The 18319-nt window shown below is 36.0% G+C and overlaps 1 protein-coding gene across 2 annotated transcripts in view; it reads left to right on the top strand.

Moving 5' to 3' along the window:
- KDM4C (lysine demethylase 4C) overlaps positions 1-18319 on the top strand; it is a 299915-nt gene that overhangs the window by 203937 nt on the left and 77659 nt on the right. For both annotated transcript variants that reach the window (XM_040579749.1, XM_040579748.1), the window contains exons 16-17: positions 8574-8629; positions 11792-11900. In XM_040579749.1, the coding sequence (XP_040435683.1) occupies positions 8574-8629; positions 11792-11900 (165 nt within the window). The remainder of the gene's footprint in view (positions 1-8573; positions 8630-11791; positions 11901-18319) is intronic.

Here is an 18319-nt window from a genome sequence, read left to right as displayed (position 1 = left end):
ATCTGGCCCTGCTTGGAGCAAGAATTGGACCAGAGAACTTCCACCATCCTTGTCAAATTTAAATTTGTCCTCAAAGACCGTATCTGATCTCTGGGAGCTGCAAAATCATTGGGAAAAAAACCCTGGAAGTAGCCAGTAGCAGGATATCCTGCCCCGCACAGCTGGTGCTAGGCTGCTTTCCTCAAGATACAAATTTTCATCTAAAGGTGTTCAGGTTTAAGTCTAGTGTTTACTGTCACTTCCAAACATTGTTTTATAATAATGGGAATAATCCTACATATTTTTTATCAGTAGACATAGCATCATTCCATTTTCGTTTCTGTGTTTCCTAAGTGGTTAGACTCAGTGTTATCCTCTGGCAGTGATCTTCATGGTCTCCTTATATTTTGCCCTAAGAATCTTGTATTCTTGTATTTTTTACCTAATTTCAATGCTTACATATTTATTTTTTGAAAGAGCTAATTTTATTCTTTTGACTTGTCTTCAAAGGGGAAGTTGTCTGTAATCTTTCTTGTTTGGATGCTTGGGAGCAGTAGCTCTTTCTACTGTAAACATCTTCTAAAACTGAGCGACCAAAAACTACTATTGCAGAAAGTACTTCGTATTCAGTGATGTAATAGCCTCTGTTTCATACTTTGTTTGTGTTTTTTACTTCAGATGTGCACGTCCTAGCAACAAAGGACACATAGGACCCCCTGCCAAGTGTGGAGTTTTGCTCCAGTTACCTGTGATGAGTGTTTTCATTCTTATTTCAGCCTAAGCCCTGCCAGTTCCCATTCCTTCTCTGACTGCAGAATTCTCTCCCTACTCCCGTTTCCTGTTCCACCTTTTCCCTGTCCTTTCCATGTCGTCTTATCCCAGCCAGCTCTCTCCTGCTGTTTGCATTCTTACAGATCATTGTTCTCGCTAATGCTGTGTCATGGACAGCACGGCAAAGACTGCTGGCACTGTATACCGTTGCCTCAGCCTGGCATGACCCGGGAGCTGCAATTGCAAGGAAATTTTTGGCCATCCTTGAATCAAGGGCAGGACAGACTGAATGTTTGCAGGATTAGGCTACTAAAATGTGAAAATTCAGTAACTCATGATTTGTAAACTTCAAATTCCCAAAGGTGGATGCCTTGAACAGGTTTGAATGCATCTGAAAGAGTAAAATGTTCCCGTATAACAAAATTTTCAAGAACTTGCAGCCAAAGATGTGTCTACATATTAAATACTAACCCATGGTGGATTTTTCTTTCATGGAGTTACACTGGTAGAGGAGTCTGCGTTTACTTTAAACATCTACAAAATGCTAGAAGTATGGACATTGGTTTATTCTTTTGGACAGAGTAAGATTTTTTATTACATTTTCTAAAAAAACCCATGTTGAAATGCTTTTCTCAAAGTTCCTATTATTAATAAAAAATTGTGGCATTGTTGAGGCAGATGGTGGTGGAAGTTTGACAGTGTTTATATACAAATGAAGATTGTGAGTTATAATGGTATATTTAGCAACTCTTTTAAGAAATGGCACTCCCAGAGCAGGGTAAGTGAATCCTCTTACTGGACAACCCTCAATTTGTCTGTAATTTTTTTTTGTTTGGTTTTTTTTTTTTTGTTTGTTTGTTTTTTTGGTTTTTTTTTGTTTTGTTTAGGAATATTTTGTTTCTAAAAAATGGAATTTTGTCTCTGAAAAGCTAATTTGAAGGTAATAGCTTGAAGTGGATACAGTAATGGTTTCTGAATTGAAATTAAATAATCTTAAAAGCTGTTTTCAGAGTGAAAATTATTCCCCTGGTGTGGAAAGATTAAAATATTCATTAGTGGACCATTGCTGAAAATGACATTTTCAAATGTGTTAAGAGAAACACCAACAATTTTCTCTTTACAGAGGGCTAATTATAGACACAAATATAAATAAGCTGGGGAAATGAGATAGCCAAAAGGCAGCAATGCCATATCCAAATTCACATCTGTGTTAATACCATTAGGAAGTGTGACCTTGGGCATTAAAAGGCAATTGAGAGAGGAAGTGGAAGAGCAAGGGTATCTATTTTCAGTTCAAAGGTTCCTCTCTAAAAAACCCACCACAGTGGCATGAAGAAAACAAAAGATGTTTATCAGCCTTAACCATACAATTTGTATCTATTCGACTTAGCTGTGGCAGAGTTCGAGATTAGATGGCTCTTTTAATTAGCTACTTTTAAATGAGAATAGTAAATCAGCATTATTGTGACACAGCTTTGTAGCAGTCAACTCTTAAAACTGAAGGCAATGGTTCTGACCTTTTATTAGAAATATTTGGAAAAAAACCCTGTCCTAACCACTCTTCTTAGATTTTTTTTGAGTGCTTTTGGACACTAGTCAGAGTCAGTAGACACACAGGGAGAATAGTTCATGAAAACAACAAGTGTAAATATGTTGCTAAGGATAGTGTCCTACTTAGTGCTGAAGACATTATCAAGGGATAAGGACTTTAAACTGAGAGAAGGTAGATTTAGATTATATATCAGGAAGAAATTCTTCGCTACGAGGGTGGTGAGGCAGTGGAACAGGCTGCCCAGAGAAGCTCTGGCTGCCCCATCCCTGGAAGGGCTCAAGGCCAGGCTGGACGGGGCTTTGAGCAACCTGGGCTAGTGGAAGGTGTCCCTGCCCATGGCTGGGGGGTTGGAACTAGATGATCTTTAAGGTCCCTTCCAAACCAAAGCATTCTATGATCAACACTTGCAATGCTTCAGACCACTAGCCAAAATGTATACTTACTTGAAATTAGCCAAAAGCAGCATCTTTGTATTTACTAAGTAAAAGGGTAACCTTGTTGGATTTTTCTTTCATGAACTTGTGCAACTTGTTTTTCGATCGGTGTAAAATGTTAGCATCCACATCTGGCAAACAGTCAAATACTTTGTGAAGAACATTTTTGTTTGTTTTGAACCTACTGCTTTCTATTTTCATTTGATAGCAACCACCTAGCTATTGCATTGGAGTACTTAGTCAAACCCTTTTCCAAGTCCCTCGATTTTACTGGCACCTCTCAAACTCGATACTGTCTTTTTTTCCTGGCCTGGCCAACTGCAGCCTACTTAGTTATCCCTTCTGCGGAAGCTGTTGCAGCTGATGTTAGCTGCAGACAAGCTTTTTTAATTTATTTTATTTTATGTGGCTTGTGAAGGAAGATTGATCAGAAATGAACAAGATCATTATAATACTGAGATATTCTGGAAAACAGGATGTAATTAAATAAGGAAAAATGCAAGATACTGAAACTAGAATACAGACAAAGGAATGGGGAGCAATGATATCAGCCACTGCTGTAGAAGAGGTCCTGAGGGTTATAATTTATGAGCTGAACAAGAGTCCAAAGGTGAACACTGTATGAACACATTTCCCTGGATATGGGATGCAAGATGTATCAACTAAGCATGCTTTGTCTGACAGCACTGAGGATTTGCTGTCAATGCATTTCAGAGGGGAAAGCATGGCTGCAGCTGAAGACAGTAGATCAAAATGTTGTAGTTAACTGACTAAGGGGCTGTAGATGGAAAAGGACCAAAAGGAAAGGAACAACCTGTTTTTCATGTTTATGCTACATGAATTAAAAAGAAAAAGGCTTAAGCTACAGCAGGGAATCTTCAGGTTAGCTGTTAAAAAAAATCTCCTGATGGCAGGGATGTCAATGAGGTGGAAGAGATTAAGTGGATTATGGAGACTACATTTTACAAGGAAGTTGTTGAAAATGTGTTAGACAAAATTCATTAGGAATAACATGTTTTACTTTACCCTGTTTTCATCTACCGACATAAGTTATACATTTCATTTAACTGGATCAGTATGATTCTTTGGAGATGCCATTGTACTTTACAGGGTCTTGGAGGACAGGAGAAACAGCAGTTTAACAAGAAAGGGAATCATGTGTGGCATCTTTACAGTTGTCCATAAGAGTAACCATTATATGATTTACTGTATATCCCTCTCCTATGGCTTGGCTGAACTCTGTTGCCTTGCTGTGTCAGACAGCTTCCTGTCTCATACAGGATGCTATTGCTGATGAAGTAAGTAGGCAAATATAGAAGTGTGAAAACTGCTTTTTATAAGCATTCCTGTCCATATGACTTTGAATTTTGGCTAAGTGTAAAAAGTACTCAGACACAACCAAATGCATTCATTTAAAAATATAAATGAGTGTGAACAGACTTGAGTTTTGTGTGGTATTTATCCATGCAACAATAATTAATATGCAGCTATGCCTGAGTAATAGTATACTATTCCAAAAAAGGTGATCCATGTTTTGGATGTATGTACCAAGGGAAGCATGGTTGATTCACATTGACTTCAGGCTTTAGCTGTGGTTTCTAGCAGTGACTGAAACAGAGAAATAAAAAATAAACCAGATTAGGAATGCTGGTTGCAGAACTCAGTTTCATTGTAAGCCAGAGGAAGTGTTTAGTCCAGTAACTGTGGATCTGATCTGTATTGGTATGAAAAAATTGCATCATCTCCACTAAAAAGCTAAAAGAAGAAATAAGCATTAATCTTCTACAACTTGTGAATTATATGGAGACATCTTACTTTATACAGATACTGGAAGAGTTTTCTTTTGTAATTCCAGAATGTTATGGAGATTTTTTTAAGCGATGAGCAATTTAAAATGGTCTAAGATTTAATTTAGATAAGTGTAAAATAATATGCTTAAGAAATTACTATTTAATGCAAATACAAAAGACAAAATTACTTGTTTGAAGGATTTGCAAAGTAATAGTGAATCAGAGATTGGATATGTTCTAACGTGATGGTCTATAATGAAGTCCATTCCTATCCTGATTTTTACACACAGGCTGACAGCAGACACGCATGGGTGCACAGACACTCCCTCTCTCTGTAAGAACATGGGTAATAATTGCTTATGTACATGCGATTTCACTACCATCCATGGCAGGTACACCTGTATTAGGAATATGACTCTTTATAAATATCAGGTCCCCTGTGTGTGTTTGTATTTGGGTTTTTTTTGTTGTTTTTTTCCCCATTGCTTGCAGTATGTTCAAAGTGCAGGTAAAGTAATAGCCCTGTTGCATGGATATAGGACAACGTATTGCAATGCAAGCATGATTTAAAAAATGGCTTTAATGGGCTTTAAGTCTGTGGTCCTTCCCACCTAGGTTTGCTGTGAACACTGGTGAAATTTTCTAGCTCTTATGGGCCTGAGTTGTTATAGCTTGTACCCAGCAGATGCTGAACAATTACTACCTGCCACCACTATCTACTTAACAAAGGTTTGTACAGGAGGTTTTTGAGAAGGGATTTTTAATTTGGTTCCTATAGGTCCTGACTAAAGAAAATCTTTAATCTGTTTCTAGCTGGTAATGAGGATATTTACAACACCTTTCTCTTTTCTCTGGGCTGCCTCCCCGGCCTCCTCCTTTTTTGTCCCCCCTCTTTTTATTTTTATTTTTGTTAAGCTAGTATGAAAGCTCTGCAGTTAGTAGGTAAGGATTATGACTTATGTCTCTTGCAGTGCCAAATTCACAAGTCATTGTTTTTACAGCACTTAAGAGACAGTATACCTTCAGAAAGAACTTGTTAGCAACGTCATCTTATATAAAGTCTCTCCCTGTGCTGTTGTAGCTTAATTTATCTTTAGGGCCTTGGAGACTCTGTAGTTGCATTAATAAGTTCCACAACAGATGATAAGATTAGGGTCTTTCTTAAAAGTAAAAAATACCTATTAGAGGCAGGAAAACTTCATCATTATTCAAGTAATGAATTTTGAAGTAAGCTGGCATAAGAACATCAAAGCTCATAAAATAGGAGAAAAAACACTGTTATTTTGCAAAACAGAGAGTCAGTCAGTTAAAGGATTTTTATGGCAAATATGAAGAAAGTGCTTCAATTCAAATAAAATATATTCCTAAGGTTTGCACAGGTGGAGATCCACTGAACTTTTACATTTGCATATGGAGAATGAAGCTTTTCCCCTGCAGAGATTTCTATTGAGTCAGACTCATGCTCTCTTCCCCAGTCTGCAGATGTTATTCTACCTCTACGTTGTAAACTTCACGCTCCTGCAGAACTGCAAATGAGTTGGGGATCAGATCGTCAAGAAGTCCTGCATGGCTCCTTTTGTAGGAGATTGTGGTATTTGTCTCTTCCTGAATTGCTGTTCCATTTTAAGTATTATTTTCTATGCTGCATAGCTCATTTATTTTGTTACTCTCATGTGGTCATGGAGATTTGTGCCCATCTGTTTTTACTGTGGTTTTTTTTTTTTTCTTGCACCTCCAACTGTCATATATAAAACTAACAGGTTGGACCCATTCTGTTGGTCAGTATCTCACTATGGTGGCAGCCAGGCTTTGTTTATAAACAACACTTGATAGCAGAAAAGATGACCTATTCACTCAGGGTGTCAAAATCAGTCAAAGGAAGAGCTGAAGAAATAGGTCTTTCCTCTGTTGATTTGTAAGCAAAATTCTAACATGAGTCACATTGAAGAGGATGCAGTGCTTTAGGATTACTCTGTGGTTGTGCTGAGGTAGTCCTCAGGATTCCCGTGTAGCTGTAAAGATCTGCAGACTGTTTCATGCTGTAGTTTTCACATAAAAGTGCTGCCTGTCAGCCCTGAATGCCAATTAGAAGCAATTTTCCCATAGCTGTAATAGTACTTTACTGGAAACAGTGCACTGTGCCCATTAACTGTTTAGTGGAATTTTTATGGTATTATTTCAGAGTAATTTCAGCATGGTGAATTAATGTGTATACAGCTTTAATAATATGATTCCTTAGCGTCTAGTTTAGGAAAGTCTTTACTTCACACTATGTAGTTCTGTAAATTTTCTAATTGAATAATATTTTTTTTTCACACTAAAATATAATGAGGATAAGAAAGTTAGTCATGGTTTTTCACAAGGCTTGAGAGTACATCTGTGTAGATGGCAGCACCTTGTTACCCTAATGACATCCAAAGAAGGGCAACAGACAGAAGGAGAACATGAAGATGATTTGAATCACCTTGAAGAGTAGTTAAGGGAATTTAGTATATATAGCTTGGCAAAAAGTATACCAAGAAGTTTAAGATAAAAGAATCAACAAATATTCGGAAGATAATTATGCATAAGAAAGGGAGGGCTGATTATGTATAGTGTCATCAAAGAGTAATGATCTGAAACTAAAATAGGAGGTTGTACCTTAGAATGAATTTGGTATGTGAGTCTAGAATGGCATGAAGTTTGTTGACTTGATCTCTCTTTGACAGACAAGTGGAAGAGTAAATAGCATTAGCGTAATTCTGGTTCCTGCCATTTCACTTTATGTCAAGAGAGTGGGCACCTAGAGGAGAAAGAGAATAAATAACCTCCTGTTCCTGTGTCTTTCCCTCTTTCCATCCATCCCTCCCTTTCTCCCTGTCCCCTCCGTCCCTTCCTCCTTCCTGTGTTCTCCCTTTCACTTGTTCTCTCCACAGCCCTACACCCCCAGTGAGCTTCTGTCTTGTGTTGGGCTTGATACAAGAGCAGGTTTCCTAACGTGTGGCAAGAGAACTTCACAAAGATGCAGCTAATTGAATACAAATGTTGGGTTTGGAAGAAACAGTTTTACTTATTCTCCAAACAGCCAAATGGAAAAATCCTATACAATGATGTCCTTCCCCATCTGAGCTGTTCCCTCTGTTGAAGGGGCTACCAAAAAATGTAAACAATACAAGCTGAAGCTCCCACTCAGTGCTGCAATAGCAACCTCCTTATGTTCCATTTTTCCTCTTTATGTGATGAAACTACCTGTTCCTGCTTGGTCCCCTTTGAATACCTGAAGGAATTGGTATTCTGAGCCTTTATGGATTTCTTGATTTCATAGTCAGTGTTTATTATTACAAAGGCAACTGTAATCTGGAACATGTTAGGTCCTGTCCCAAGGCTCTTGTGGTAAAGTAATGAATCTCAATTCTCTTCTTCACAACTCTACAATAATACTAAATAATTAAAAGGATAATATGTCAGAGGATGGGTTGCCAGTTCTCCATGGTTTTGGTAGGTGAAGCAAAAAATTTGCTTGAATTGCAAAGAAAATCAATTTGTCACAAGGAGGTATTTTTTTTAGTTAGGAAAGGTTTTTCTCATAGGAAATGTAATAAAGCATTCAGTTAAGATTTCTGGCAGACATTGATAATCTTCATTATTGGAACTTTTAATATGAGATCAGACTGGAGTATTACATAACAATTCTTTGGTGTTTGTTTGGTTTTTTTTTTTTTTTTGAAAGTTTGAGGTGGGGTTTTTTTGTTTGTTTTTTCTCCTGCAAGGGCAACTTTAAATTTCAGAGTTTCAGGAGACAAGCTTTCTTTCTGAGGATAGATATACAGGCACAGTATATCCTGACTTCATTTGGTACATTTGATTTTTTGTAGAGAAAGATGGAGACAGCAAGAAAAAACTCCTAACATTGGAAACTTTTCATCTGTTCCTGTGAAGGGACAAGGGAAAAAAAGAAAATAAAGGGGAAGGATCCACCCAAAAAGCAAAGGGAACGATCAGTGGGATAATACTGATTTGTAATCAGTCAGGAAAACTTACTTTTTTCTACACTATTCTTATTTTCAGGAATGTTGTCTCTGCAATTTGAGAGGTGGTGCATTAAAGCAAACTACTGACAAGAAGTAAGTAACATATACTTTGGGATTGTATGTGCTTGTTTTAAACTTTTCCCCTATCCATGCCCATGGATGTACAAAGCATTTGTAAACCTAATTACTTGAGAGTGTCCCTTTAAGCTGAATTGTTGCAGAATTAAGATTACTACTACTGAAATGGGCCACTGGCATTTTGTGAAATAGTTACATGCTAAAATGTACATTTGTTTTAGTATTTGCACACAGTTACTTGTTCCAAATATTGTTCTGCTGGCCTTTGTGTAAAAGAAGTAAATGAGAGCTCATTTGTCATTGTTTGCTTATTTGTCATTTTTCATTGTTTGTCTTATCAAACAGTGAAGTATATTTTCTTCTTTGATTCTAGAAATTTCCATTATGGAGTTTAATACAGTACCTTTGAACTTCAGAAACAGTATTTTTAATTAATTTGAATCATACTGAAATAAGTTTAAGTTTTGAAGTGTGTTTCCATAAATACACTTCTATCATACACTGTCAAAAATAGTATTGTTACGTTATGTTATTAATAGCATCCGTATTTTGCTTTCTACTTGGATGGCAGAACACTATAGCAAATAACGCTACCAGATAAAATGCAAAATGTTGCAGCTTAATATTTTTTCAAGCCCCAAAGCGGAAGAGTCTTTATGCGTTTTGAATATTCTCAGAATTAATTATTTTAGTAACTTTGCAATATCAAGTAGATCTCTTTCTTTAACCCTTTGGTTTAACCCTTTAACCCTTAGTGATAAGAGATGATCTAGTTGCCACATTCTTTCCACTTAACAGGCAAGAATTTATTTATCAGTCATTTGCATTTGGTTACATGGCCCTTGGAAATTGTCATCGGGAGGTTTTATGTGAAACTCGCAGGCCAGATCTTACCTTCAGAAAGCATTAATATTGTAACCATTTTAATGGAGGTTTTGACCAACACATAAGAACTCTAGCTGCTTTTTAGTTCTGTTTCAAACTCCCCTAAATTTGATACTTGCTTTTGTCACTAAACACAACAAAAATCCCAAAATGAACCAAACAAAAGTGTCACATCAGTAGAATTTATTATGCCCTTTTGGTATTTGCTGCTGATAGAGTGCATGTTGCATCTTTGATAATGCATACATCTGTTTTGTAGGTCAATTAAATGTTTTAAATGTTTTGTAAGTTTTATTAATAGGAAAAAAATCCACAGAAGTTTACAAAAAGCGACTTTCTCTGCATAGCTATACTTAAAGTATTTGGTTTTGCATTATATCCCTCTGTAGGTTACTGTTACAGATTTATGAAATGAGTGTTCTGTAGAAATTATTCAACTCTTGTTTTCCTGTTTCCATAACACCTTACAGTTGCTGCACATTGTTGAGTCTTTCATCTGCTTTTCACCATTAGCTGCCTTTTTGAACTTGTGACAGTTTTTGGAAGAGTATGTTCCAAATGTGTCTTTTTTTTCTCCAACAAGTGTAAAATCCAACATGTGCATTTCCTTCCCTCCTTTCCCTCTCATATACCGATTAGAGATATAGGATGAGCATTAGATTTAAAAGCTAATGAATCAAATGTGGTGGCGGTGGTGAGGATAACAATTTGCCATATAGGAGAGCTGAGATTCCTTCTTTTCAGCAGAATACAGCAATTCCTTTGAGTCTGTTAGGTTGAGAGATGCCAGAGTATAAAGGTTTGGGTGAAGATTTATTGAAGAGGCATTTTATTTATAGCATTTCTGCCCCATAAAGCTTAGATGATAAGACAATGTAGTTTTGCAGGTGAGCAGGCAGCAATGAAAAGAAAAAGATTCTTATTAAAAGTTAAAAAGAAGTCCCAAAGCAGGACTTTTTTCTGTAAGTTAGAACATAAACAAAACTGTCACCATAATAAAATGATAGATCTACAAGCTTTATCTGCTTTTATTTGGGCTGAACTCTATAACTTGCTAATTGATATGTCATCTTTACTTACAGCTCTTATTTCACACTTCAGCCAATACAACTTTAATGTCACATGACAGCAGTTTGTTTAGTCCCTGTGTGTCATATTATATCTTTCCAGATATTTTTGTCAAAGATGAGTTATTGAAATAGCACCACTCTAATGCAGGAAAGAGAAATTATTTCTGTTCTGCTGCATCACCCTCTATCTCTTTCAGCTCCAGCCTGCATTCATGTTAATCTGCTAAGATGCTCATATAAGTGTGTCTCTGGAGACTGACAGAAAGTGGAGTGAGGCAAGCATTCAGGGCTTACAGAAAAGAGCAAATGGGGTAATGAGACAAGATGTGAAGTGAAAGACATATAAGAATAAGGCAAATATGAATTAAAGAATGGAAGTGTTTCCCTTTTTTCAGATATACTAGTAGTCTACCCCGAAAAAGATTTTGGAAGAAGTCTCATAAGGCTACTCTTGGGTTAATAAAAATGTCATTACCTTCTCTTTTACTTCATATAATATGCACTTTTAGTATTAATTTCAAACTTTTAAAAGTTTCATTTGGCCTTTCTTGAGATTTGTGTATTGAACCAGCATTTGGAGGATATAGCAGTGCTTTCTCGTGAGTATAGGAAACACACGGCATCGTCTGACAAGCTTCCTGACGTTGCACCAAATACTTAGGTGAAGTACTGGTCTTAGTTGCTTGACAGGTGCTTTCACTGCTAAAGGGGATCCAGTTCATGTTGGGCATTACAGTCACAGCCTGATCAGTTGCTGCTTCTGTGCCTTTGTGTCTGTAAACAGGTCTTGTTTTACACTTTGATAAAAGCATGGCTGTGATCTAGTGTGTGGCCTAGAAATAGTTACTCAGCTCTGAGTAGTATTAATACAAAATGCTGTAGGTAATAAACTGCACATGTATCAAATAGCGTGGTCTTTACATATATACCTGGATAGCACGACTACAAAATCTTTGTCCTTAATAAACTGAACATGAAAGATGTTTTTAAAATTGTTGTAATAAACCCCAGTATGAAATTATATTTATACAAAGTGGTAGTGTTGTAAGGTTTGTTAAGTATGTTTCAAATGAGCTTAGGAAATCCTAATAAGGAAGTATCTACAGGTGTTTGCATTTAAAAAAAAACCCAAAACATACAGAAAGCAAGTAACAAAATACTTTAAACACTTGTATTTCTGTGAGTTTTTTTGGTAATATTCTTGACTTGTCACTTTTCACAGGTGGGCACATGTAATATGTGCAATTGCCATCCCAGAAGTCAAATTTGGTAATGTCGCAGAACGAACTCCGATAGACACTACCAGAATACCTTTGCAAAGATTAAAATTGGTGAGTCGTATATTCATGTATGTGTTACATATTCTTTGCTATTATGGTGTTCCAATATTTTACATATATTAAAAATCTGGATTGTGATGGTTATTGCCAGGTACAGAGCAGTAAATCATGTTTAATGCAAGGATAAATAACCAGGGGTTTATCCGGTTGGGCTTTTTGACATATAATGGCAATTCATTAACACTGTTACTAGCTTTTGTTATTTTATTAAAAGAAGTTTGAACCTGTCCTCTCCCAAAAGAAGAATAACAAACTTGAGCAGTGTCAGCTGTGAAAGTTTCAGTTTTGGAATTGTGTTGGTGATGAAAGTGTTGAAACCCAGACAGACTGGGAATATCACAGTGTACATGTTTGTGGGGTCTTTCTATGATGTATTTCTGCCTCAAGGAGCTATTTATGAAGGTTAAAAGATGTATGATCTGGGCTTTTTACATGAAATCTTTACCATCTGAGTGTTGAAAAATGGGCACAAAAGACATTACATTGGATGGAAAAAAGCCTGTTTCTGAGGAATTTCAGAAGCTGTTGCAAAACATAAATAAAAGTGCAGCTACTAAACAGTTGCACCCTGCGTTATGTCTAGAATAACAGTGAAGGTTGAGGTACACAAGCAGAAGATATGCATAAATGCGCAGTAAGAGTATTGTCACTGCTGTCTTATGTGAGAATTAATTTGTCAGCATGTGCATCACTGTGGTGTCATCTGATAGAAAGTGATTACTAGCCCATTCAAAATCTTAGGGAAAAGATACCATAAATTTCCCAGATGTGCCCTACACTATTGCCAGAGTGGTTCTTGGTCTACCTGACCTTGTACTTGCTCGTTTTGAACTTTTCATTACATTTTTACTTTTTTTAATTCATTACATTTTTGTGTGTTTTGTAGCTGTATTTCTAAATGTGGAGGTGCAACTTTGAGTGGTTTAAATTGGTAGCCTGTCCTTCAAATGGTGTTCTGTTCTAAATTTTTGTTCAAAATTTTATTTTGTTTTCACATGTCCTTTTAAAAATAATGAAAACCACATTTCTGAAGAGTGTATATAACTTTTCATAAAAAGATTTCTTCCTAATCCGAAAATAAAACCAGTAGAAGCACTGAGAAATAACGTAATATTTTCATTCTTACTTTTTGAGAATCTTAAACAGTCACAGACATGTGTGTGATTGGAAATTGTTAATTCAGGGGTTGAAAACACAGAAATGTTTAATTTACCAGATGTTGAAATTAATTATCTGGACTGTCCATGACTTCAGCTCTGTAAGAGTAATGGGAGCCTTTTAAAGAAACTTAGATTAATTTTAAATTGTTGATTATGAAGTTATGGAGCCAAAATTTGTGAAGTTACATGATTTACAATTCCTAGGTCATTTATGCTGAATATGAAGCAACTGTGTTTACTATGCTTATCAGTTTTTTGAAACTGAGAGCTTTTTCTTCTGTTCTTTCCCACAATTGATAGAAGATTGCTTATAGTCCTTAGTGCTTTTTCAGTTCTTGAAGCCTTCTTCAATGCGAAATGACATTTAAACACTACAGATTGTATTAAGCTGTATATATCCTTTTGGTCCCCTGTGAGTCCGTGAATGTTTAGAAATACAGTGCTTGCTTTCCTTAATGCTGTTTTTAAAGTAAAAGAGTTTATACGTTTGAGTGGAATTGAATGTTGTGATGAAGGAGCTCAGCTGAATACAGTAAAAAATGAGAGGCCTGGTACTTTATAACAGCCATAAATGCACTATTGCTGCAGGTAGTGGACAGCCTTACTGTGAGGCTAGGAAGCACTATAATCCTGGTTTGGCTCATTAAACCTTACTTTTCCAAGACTAAGTTTCTGACATTGAATTTGTAATGAAATAGCTAGGCTTGTACTGATTTAAGAGAAGTAGGCAGTTGGACCATTTCAAAACGCTCGATAATGATTTAATGTCAATAGACCAATGAAATGCTGCTCCTTGGGTAAAGGGGCAGTGAAAAATCTGCTCTACAACCACCAGCAGTCTGTCTGCTTTTAAATTTGGGCTTTTGTTTCAAATAAGTTGCTGTACCTGATGGTTTTACAGTTTCTGTTTAACAGTGAACATCCTAGCTAAACTAAGTCTCCTGAATAACATTGTAATATTCTGTATTTTTTTTTAAAAATATTTAATAAAAATAGATATGAGATGGAATTGCATGGATAGTTTATAGCCTTGTGTATAAGATTCTTTTTGGTATATTATTTCTCTAGTTTTCTGAAACATGGGGTTCCTACTTCTCCAAAGAGATTGCTGGCAATAACACTGTGTATATATGCCACATCATTCTCAAAGCAAATGTGATCCTTATGTTAGTCTTTGTTTCCTGATTGTTGATGCTACTGAATAACACTTATGCTCTTATACCCACTGACATTGCGTTCTTTTGTATCAAGGGAACCCCAGGAATTATATTCAAATTAACTGTTTCTTTCTCTAGGAATTCTGGTCCCTTCTTCCCCCCACTTGGCCCCACTGCCATTCTTACCTTTCATTCCTCTCCATTATTGTATACTGTGTTATTTGGAGTAGACAGCTGATACCATCTGTCTTGCTGTTAACTTCTGTAAAAGCCTGCTGAGTGATTCACACTTTGACAGTAGCTCAGTAAGTCTGTGAGGAATTGATTCAGGCCAGTCTTCCCCTTTGAAATTGTGAGGATCGCCAATACTGCTTTTCATCAGCCAATTCTTGCTTCACAGCTATCCTGTTTGTTAGGTTAAGCATGTCTTTGTTCACCAGTCTCCATCATTCTAAGCCAGAGGGTATTCATTGTATAAGCAAAGGCAAGTTTTGTACATTGTTGTTATTAAGCCTTCACAAGCAATAACTTTTTTAAAAAAATAGATTTTTGAGCCTGTCTTTATAATGCTTTTTATGTTAAAGCGCAGGATAGCTAATAAATCTGGGATATCCTACTATGCCATTTCTCCTTTACAATACTTGGGAGGTGTTTTGATGATTTTTTTTTTAATTGAGCAGAAAGCAATGGAAAACAAATACAACAGAATAGTTCACATTCTAGTGTGCAACCACACCAGAACTAGATCTTACAATGTCTTACAATGTAGAAGCAAATAGTTCTTGTTGTTTTAAACATTTCTCTTTCTATCCCCATCCTCCAGCTTCTGCCCTCTCCTCCTTTTCTCCACCACACCCCCCGCCCCTCCCTTCACCTCTCTCTCTCTGAAATGGTAGGAAACCCATATAAGCAGAACATCTACTGTTTTCAGAGATATGTAGAGGCTGACCTGACATTTTCTTTATTGTAGCATCTACAAATGAGTATCAAAGGAAATACAAAGTCAATGTTTTATTTTTGACAAATAATGTCTGTGCAAACATGAGCGTATTTGTAGGCTGGTTATTATTGCTTGGCTACTATGTATACTGATCGCTGTTAAATAGTTTTCATTCAGTAGACATTTTGGGTTGGAATCATTGTGTTTCCTGCTAATATTTCCATTATTAAACATTCAGTATATGCTCATCTGTTCCAGAGTAAAAATCAATATTTGTATTATGCTTACGGTAGCTCACAGATTTAAAATTGTTTTATGAAACTATTTCATGTCTGCAAGTTAGTGAGTTTTTATAGAATGCCAAAATGTTTTCATATTTCCCTAGTTTTTTTATGTGCCAATTTTTTTTATGTTTCATGTTCCATCATTGCTGAAAATTTTAGTGACAGTGAAATGTTCATTAAAAATTAATTCTCTTGAAAGTTGTTCTTTAATGTTAGGGGATGAAAACAGTCTAAATCAATAGTAATAGAAGATTTTGGTGCTTTGTCTTTCATAGGGGAATGCGAAAGAAAAGAATGTGATACATTCTGTGTTGAAATAAAACAGGTTGTATCATCACTTATATTTTCGGGGACTCCAGCTGACTTTAATGTGAAACTAAAAGGCCTCCCAGGCAACCTCAGTGTAGAGTGCATCCTACAAAGACTCTATAACCTGTAGTTTCTCCACTTTACCTCTCTGTGACTGTACCTTTTCTATTTTTTTGAAACTTATGTGAATGGGAGAATGAGATTGTCCTGGTTTATTTTGTCAGAGAGTCAGGCTTTTTTCCTTTATTTTAGATTCAGCCGTGATGGTCACATCCATCAGACACTTTGAGTTCCAGTAGCCATGTGGAATGACAATTTGTGATTATCAAGCTAGGAAACAAATGCTGAATTCAGATATTTATGCACAGGTTCTAAAATTAAGTGGCTGAGGGGGATATGCCTTACCATATCAGGTTTTAAAATAATATATTACATAAGCTACAGTGTGCTAGCTGTTTTGCAGACACTTAGTTCAGATGGTCTCTGTTCCAGTGGTCTCTAATTCTAACAGACATATGAGCAAACATGAAAAGATGGGAAATGCACAAATGCCAGCTTAGATAGGATTTAATCACAGTGAAAACATTAGGAGCAGAAAAAGAGGAGGCAAAGTTGGTGAGAAGTGATGATATGGAGGGGGACCACATGCAGTTAGTCTAAAACTATATCTAGAGTTTCAGCTGGTGGCAATTTAGAACAAGCCTGTGGTTTGAAGGAGAGCTAAAGCCATGAATGAGTGTAGTGTGAGCTTCCATCCCAATACAGCTCAACAGCATCTAAGTTTACTCAAAGCAGATAAAGCTTAGGTTTCTAACTGAGCTTGGCTTTATGTATTTTATTTATTTTATTTTTGTTTTGTTCCATTTGTCCTTAAGTCTCCAAGAGAAGCTTGGATGTAAACTCCTGCTTTTGGAAATCTGTTTTCCCTGGCTATTTATTCATATGAGGCTTTGGGTCATAGAAAATGTGGATTCCTGTGTCTGTCAAAGTCAACTATAAAACTCGATTTTGCTTTGGGAGGGGAAAATCTTTTCCCCAAGTACCTAGATAGTCTCTGCTTTCAAAACAGTGTTAATTACTCAGCTTTAATTATATGCATGAACTATAGCTGCATGAAAAAGTCTCTGGAGATGAAAAAAACAGACTGACCTCTCAAACATAAACTCAGCCTTTAAAAGAAAGAACTTGCTTGTCTATTATTCTATTTTAATAAAGCACAGGACTTAAAAATAGAATAAAATAAAAGCCCTTACTACTCTATGGACAAGGAATCCAAGACAGCAGGAATATTGAGCCTAGTATCATTTACCCTTGTCAGACATGTAATTTATAATGAACAGTAGACATTGTAAATGAGTGTTTAAACATTTCATCTTTAACAAAATAAACATTTAAATAGAATCATTAGCAGCTGTTCCTAAACCTGTATATTTAAGATGTCAATTCTAAACTAATGTTTTGAGTAGAATACATATCAACTCAAAAGCAAAGTATGTTATCTGCTTTTGGTATTTTAAGTGTTTTAAAATGCTTGGGTACTGGAGTGACTGTCCTTACAGGCAGTCACTGCAATGCTGTACTGAAGCATGCACACAAGATGCCATTGTTTCTTCATCTGTAGAGTTTCCTATTATTTTTTACATTTGAAATCCTATTTCTCCAACAAAATAGAGGTAGAAAATGAGTTTTGGAATAGCTGAAGTTGCCCTGAAGGTTTTGATGACCTCAAATTTGTATTTGACAAGTGAACCGAGTATAAGCACAAGTGTACTCTGAGTGAGGAACATTATTTTGAAAAGAAATTTACACTGTGATGATGACTGATCTACAAGCCTTTCAGTATCTGGCTGAAGCCATAAAGTTCTTTTTAGAAGCCTATACAGTTTAAAATTTGCACCTGAAGGCAAATAATAGTGAGCTTGAAAGCCAAAGATTATAGTATTGAAAGGTACATCAATTCTGAAAATACAGATGTTTCTTTGTGGTATGCCACTAAAGAATGGAATCAAGGCAAAAATGTGTATGAGCTTTTAAAAGAATGAGCAAATATTCTCCTCCCTGTCATTCTATTTTAATGATATATGAAACCTAAAAAAGGATTAAAGACATTTGAGGATATTGCTTATCTTCTGTGTTCTAATTTGTAATTAAATTAATTTGTTAAACTAAATGGGGTAGTAGAACTATTGCAGCAGTTTGTGAAAGAGTAAAGAAACACTTGCAGTGATGTATACCAGTATTGCTATGCATTTCTGTTAATACAAAGATGTATTGATTACTTTCCAACACTTCCAAAATTATTGGTGGAAGAACAGCTGAGGAGAGTCATTACACTGTAGATAAATTCACACATTAACTAACTCATTGCATACATTCACAGGCAATGGGAGCAAAGTAGACAGAAATCTTGAGACAGATTTAAAAGTATTTCCAAATTACTAGTTATGTTAATTTCATTAGCAGTTATGAAACTGTTAATGAAATAGCTTTAAACAGCACACTTTTTGATTTTAAAAGTTAAAACTAAAAATGATGCAATAGTTGATTAGTGCAATATAAA

The sequence above is a fragment of the Falco naumanni genome, chromosome Z (assembly GCF_017639655.2).
Source record: "Falco naumanni isolate bFalNau1 chromosome Z, bFalNau1.pat, whole genome shotgun sequence".
Classification (NCBI taxonomy): Eukaryota; Metazoa; Chordata; class Aves; order Falconiformes; family Falconidae; genus Falco; species Falco naumanni.
The sequence above is the reverse complement of the archived record's forward strand: the minus strand, read 5'-3'. Positions and strand labels throughout refer to the sequence as shown.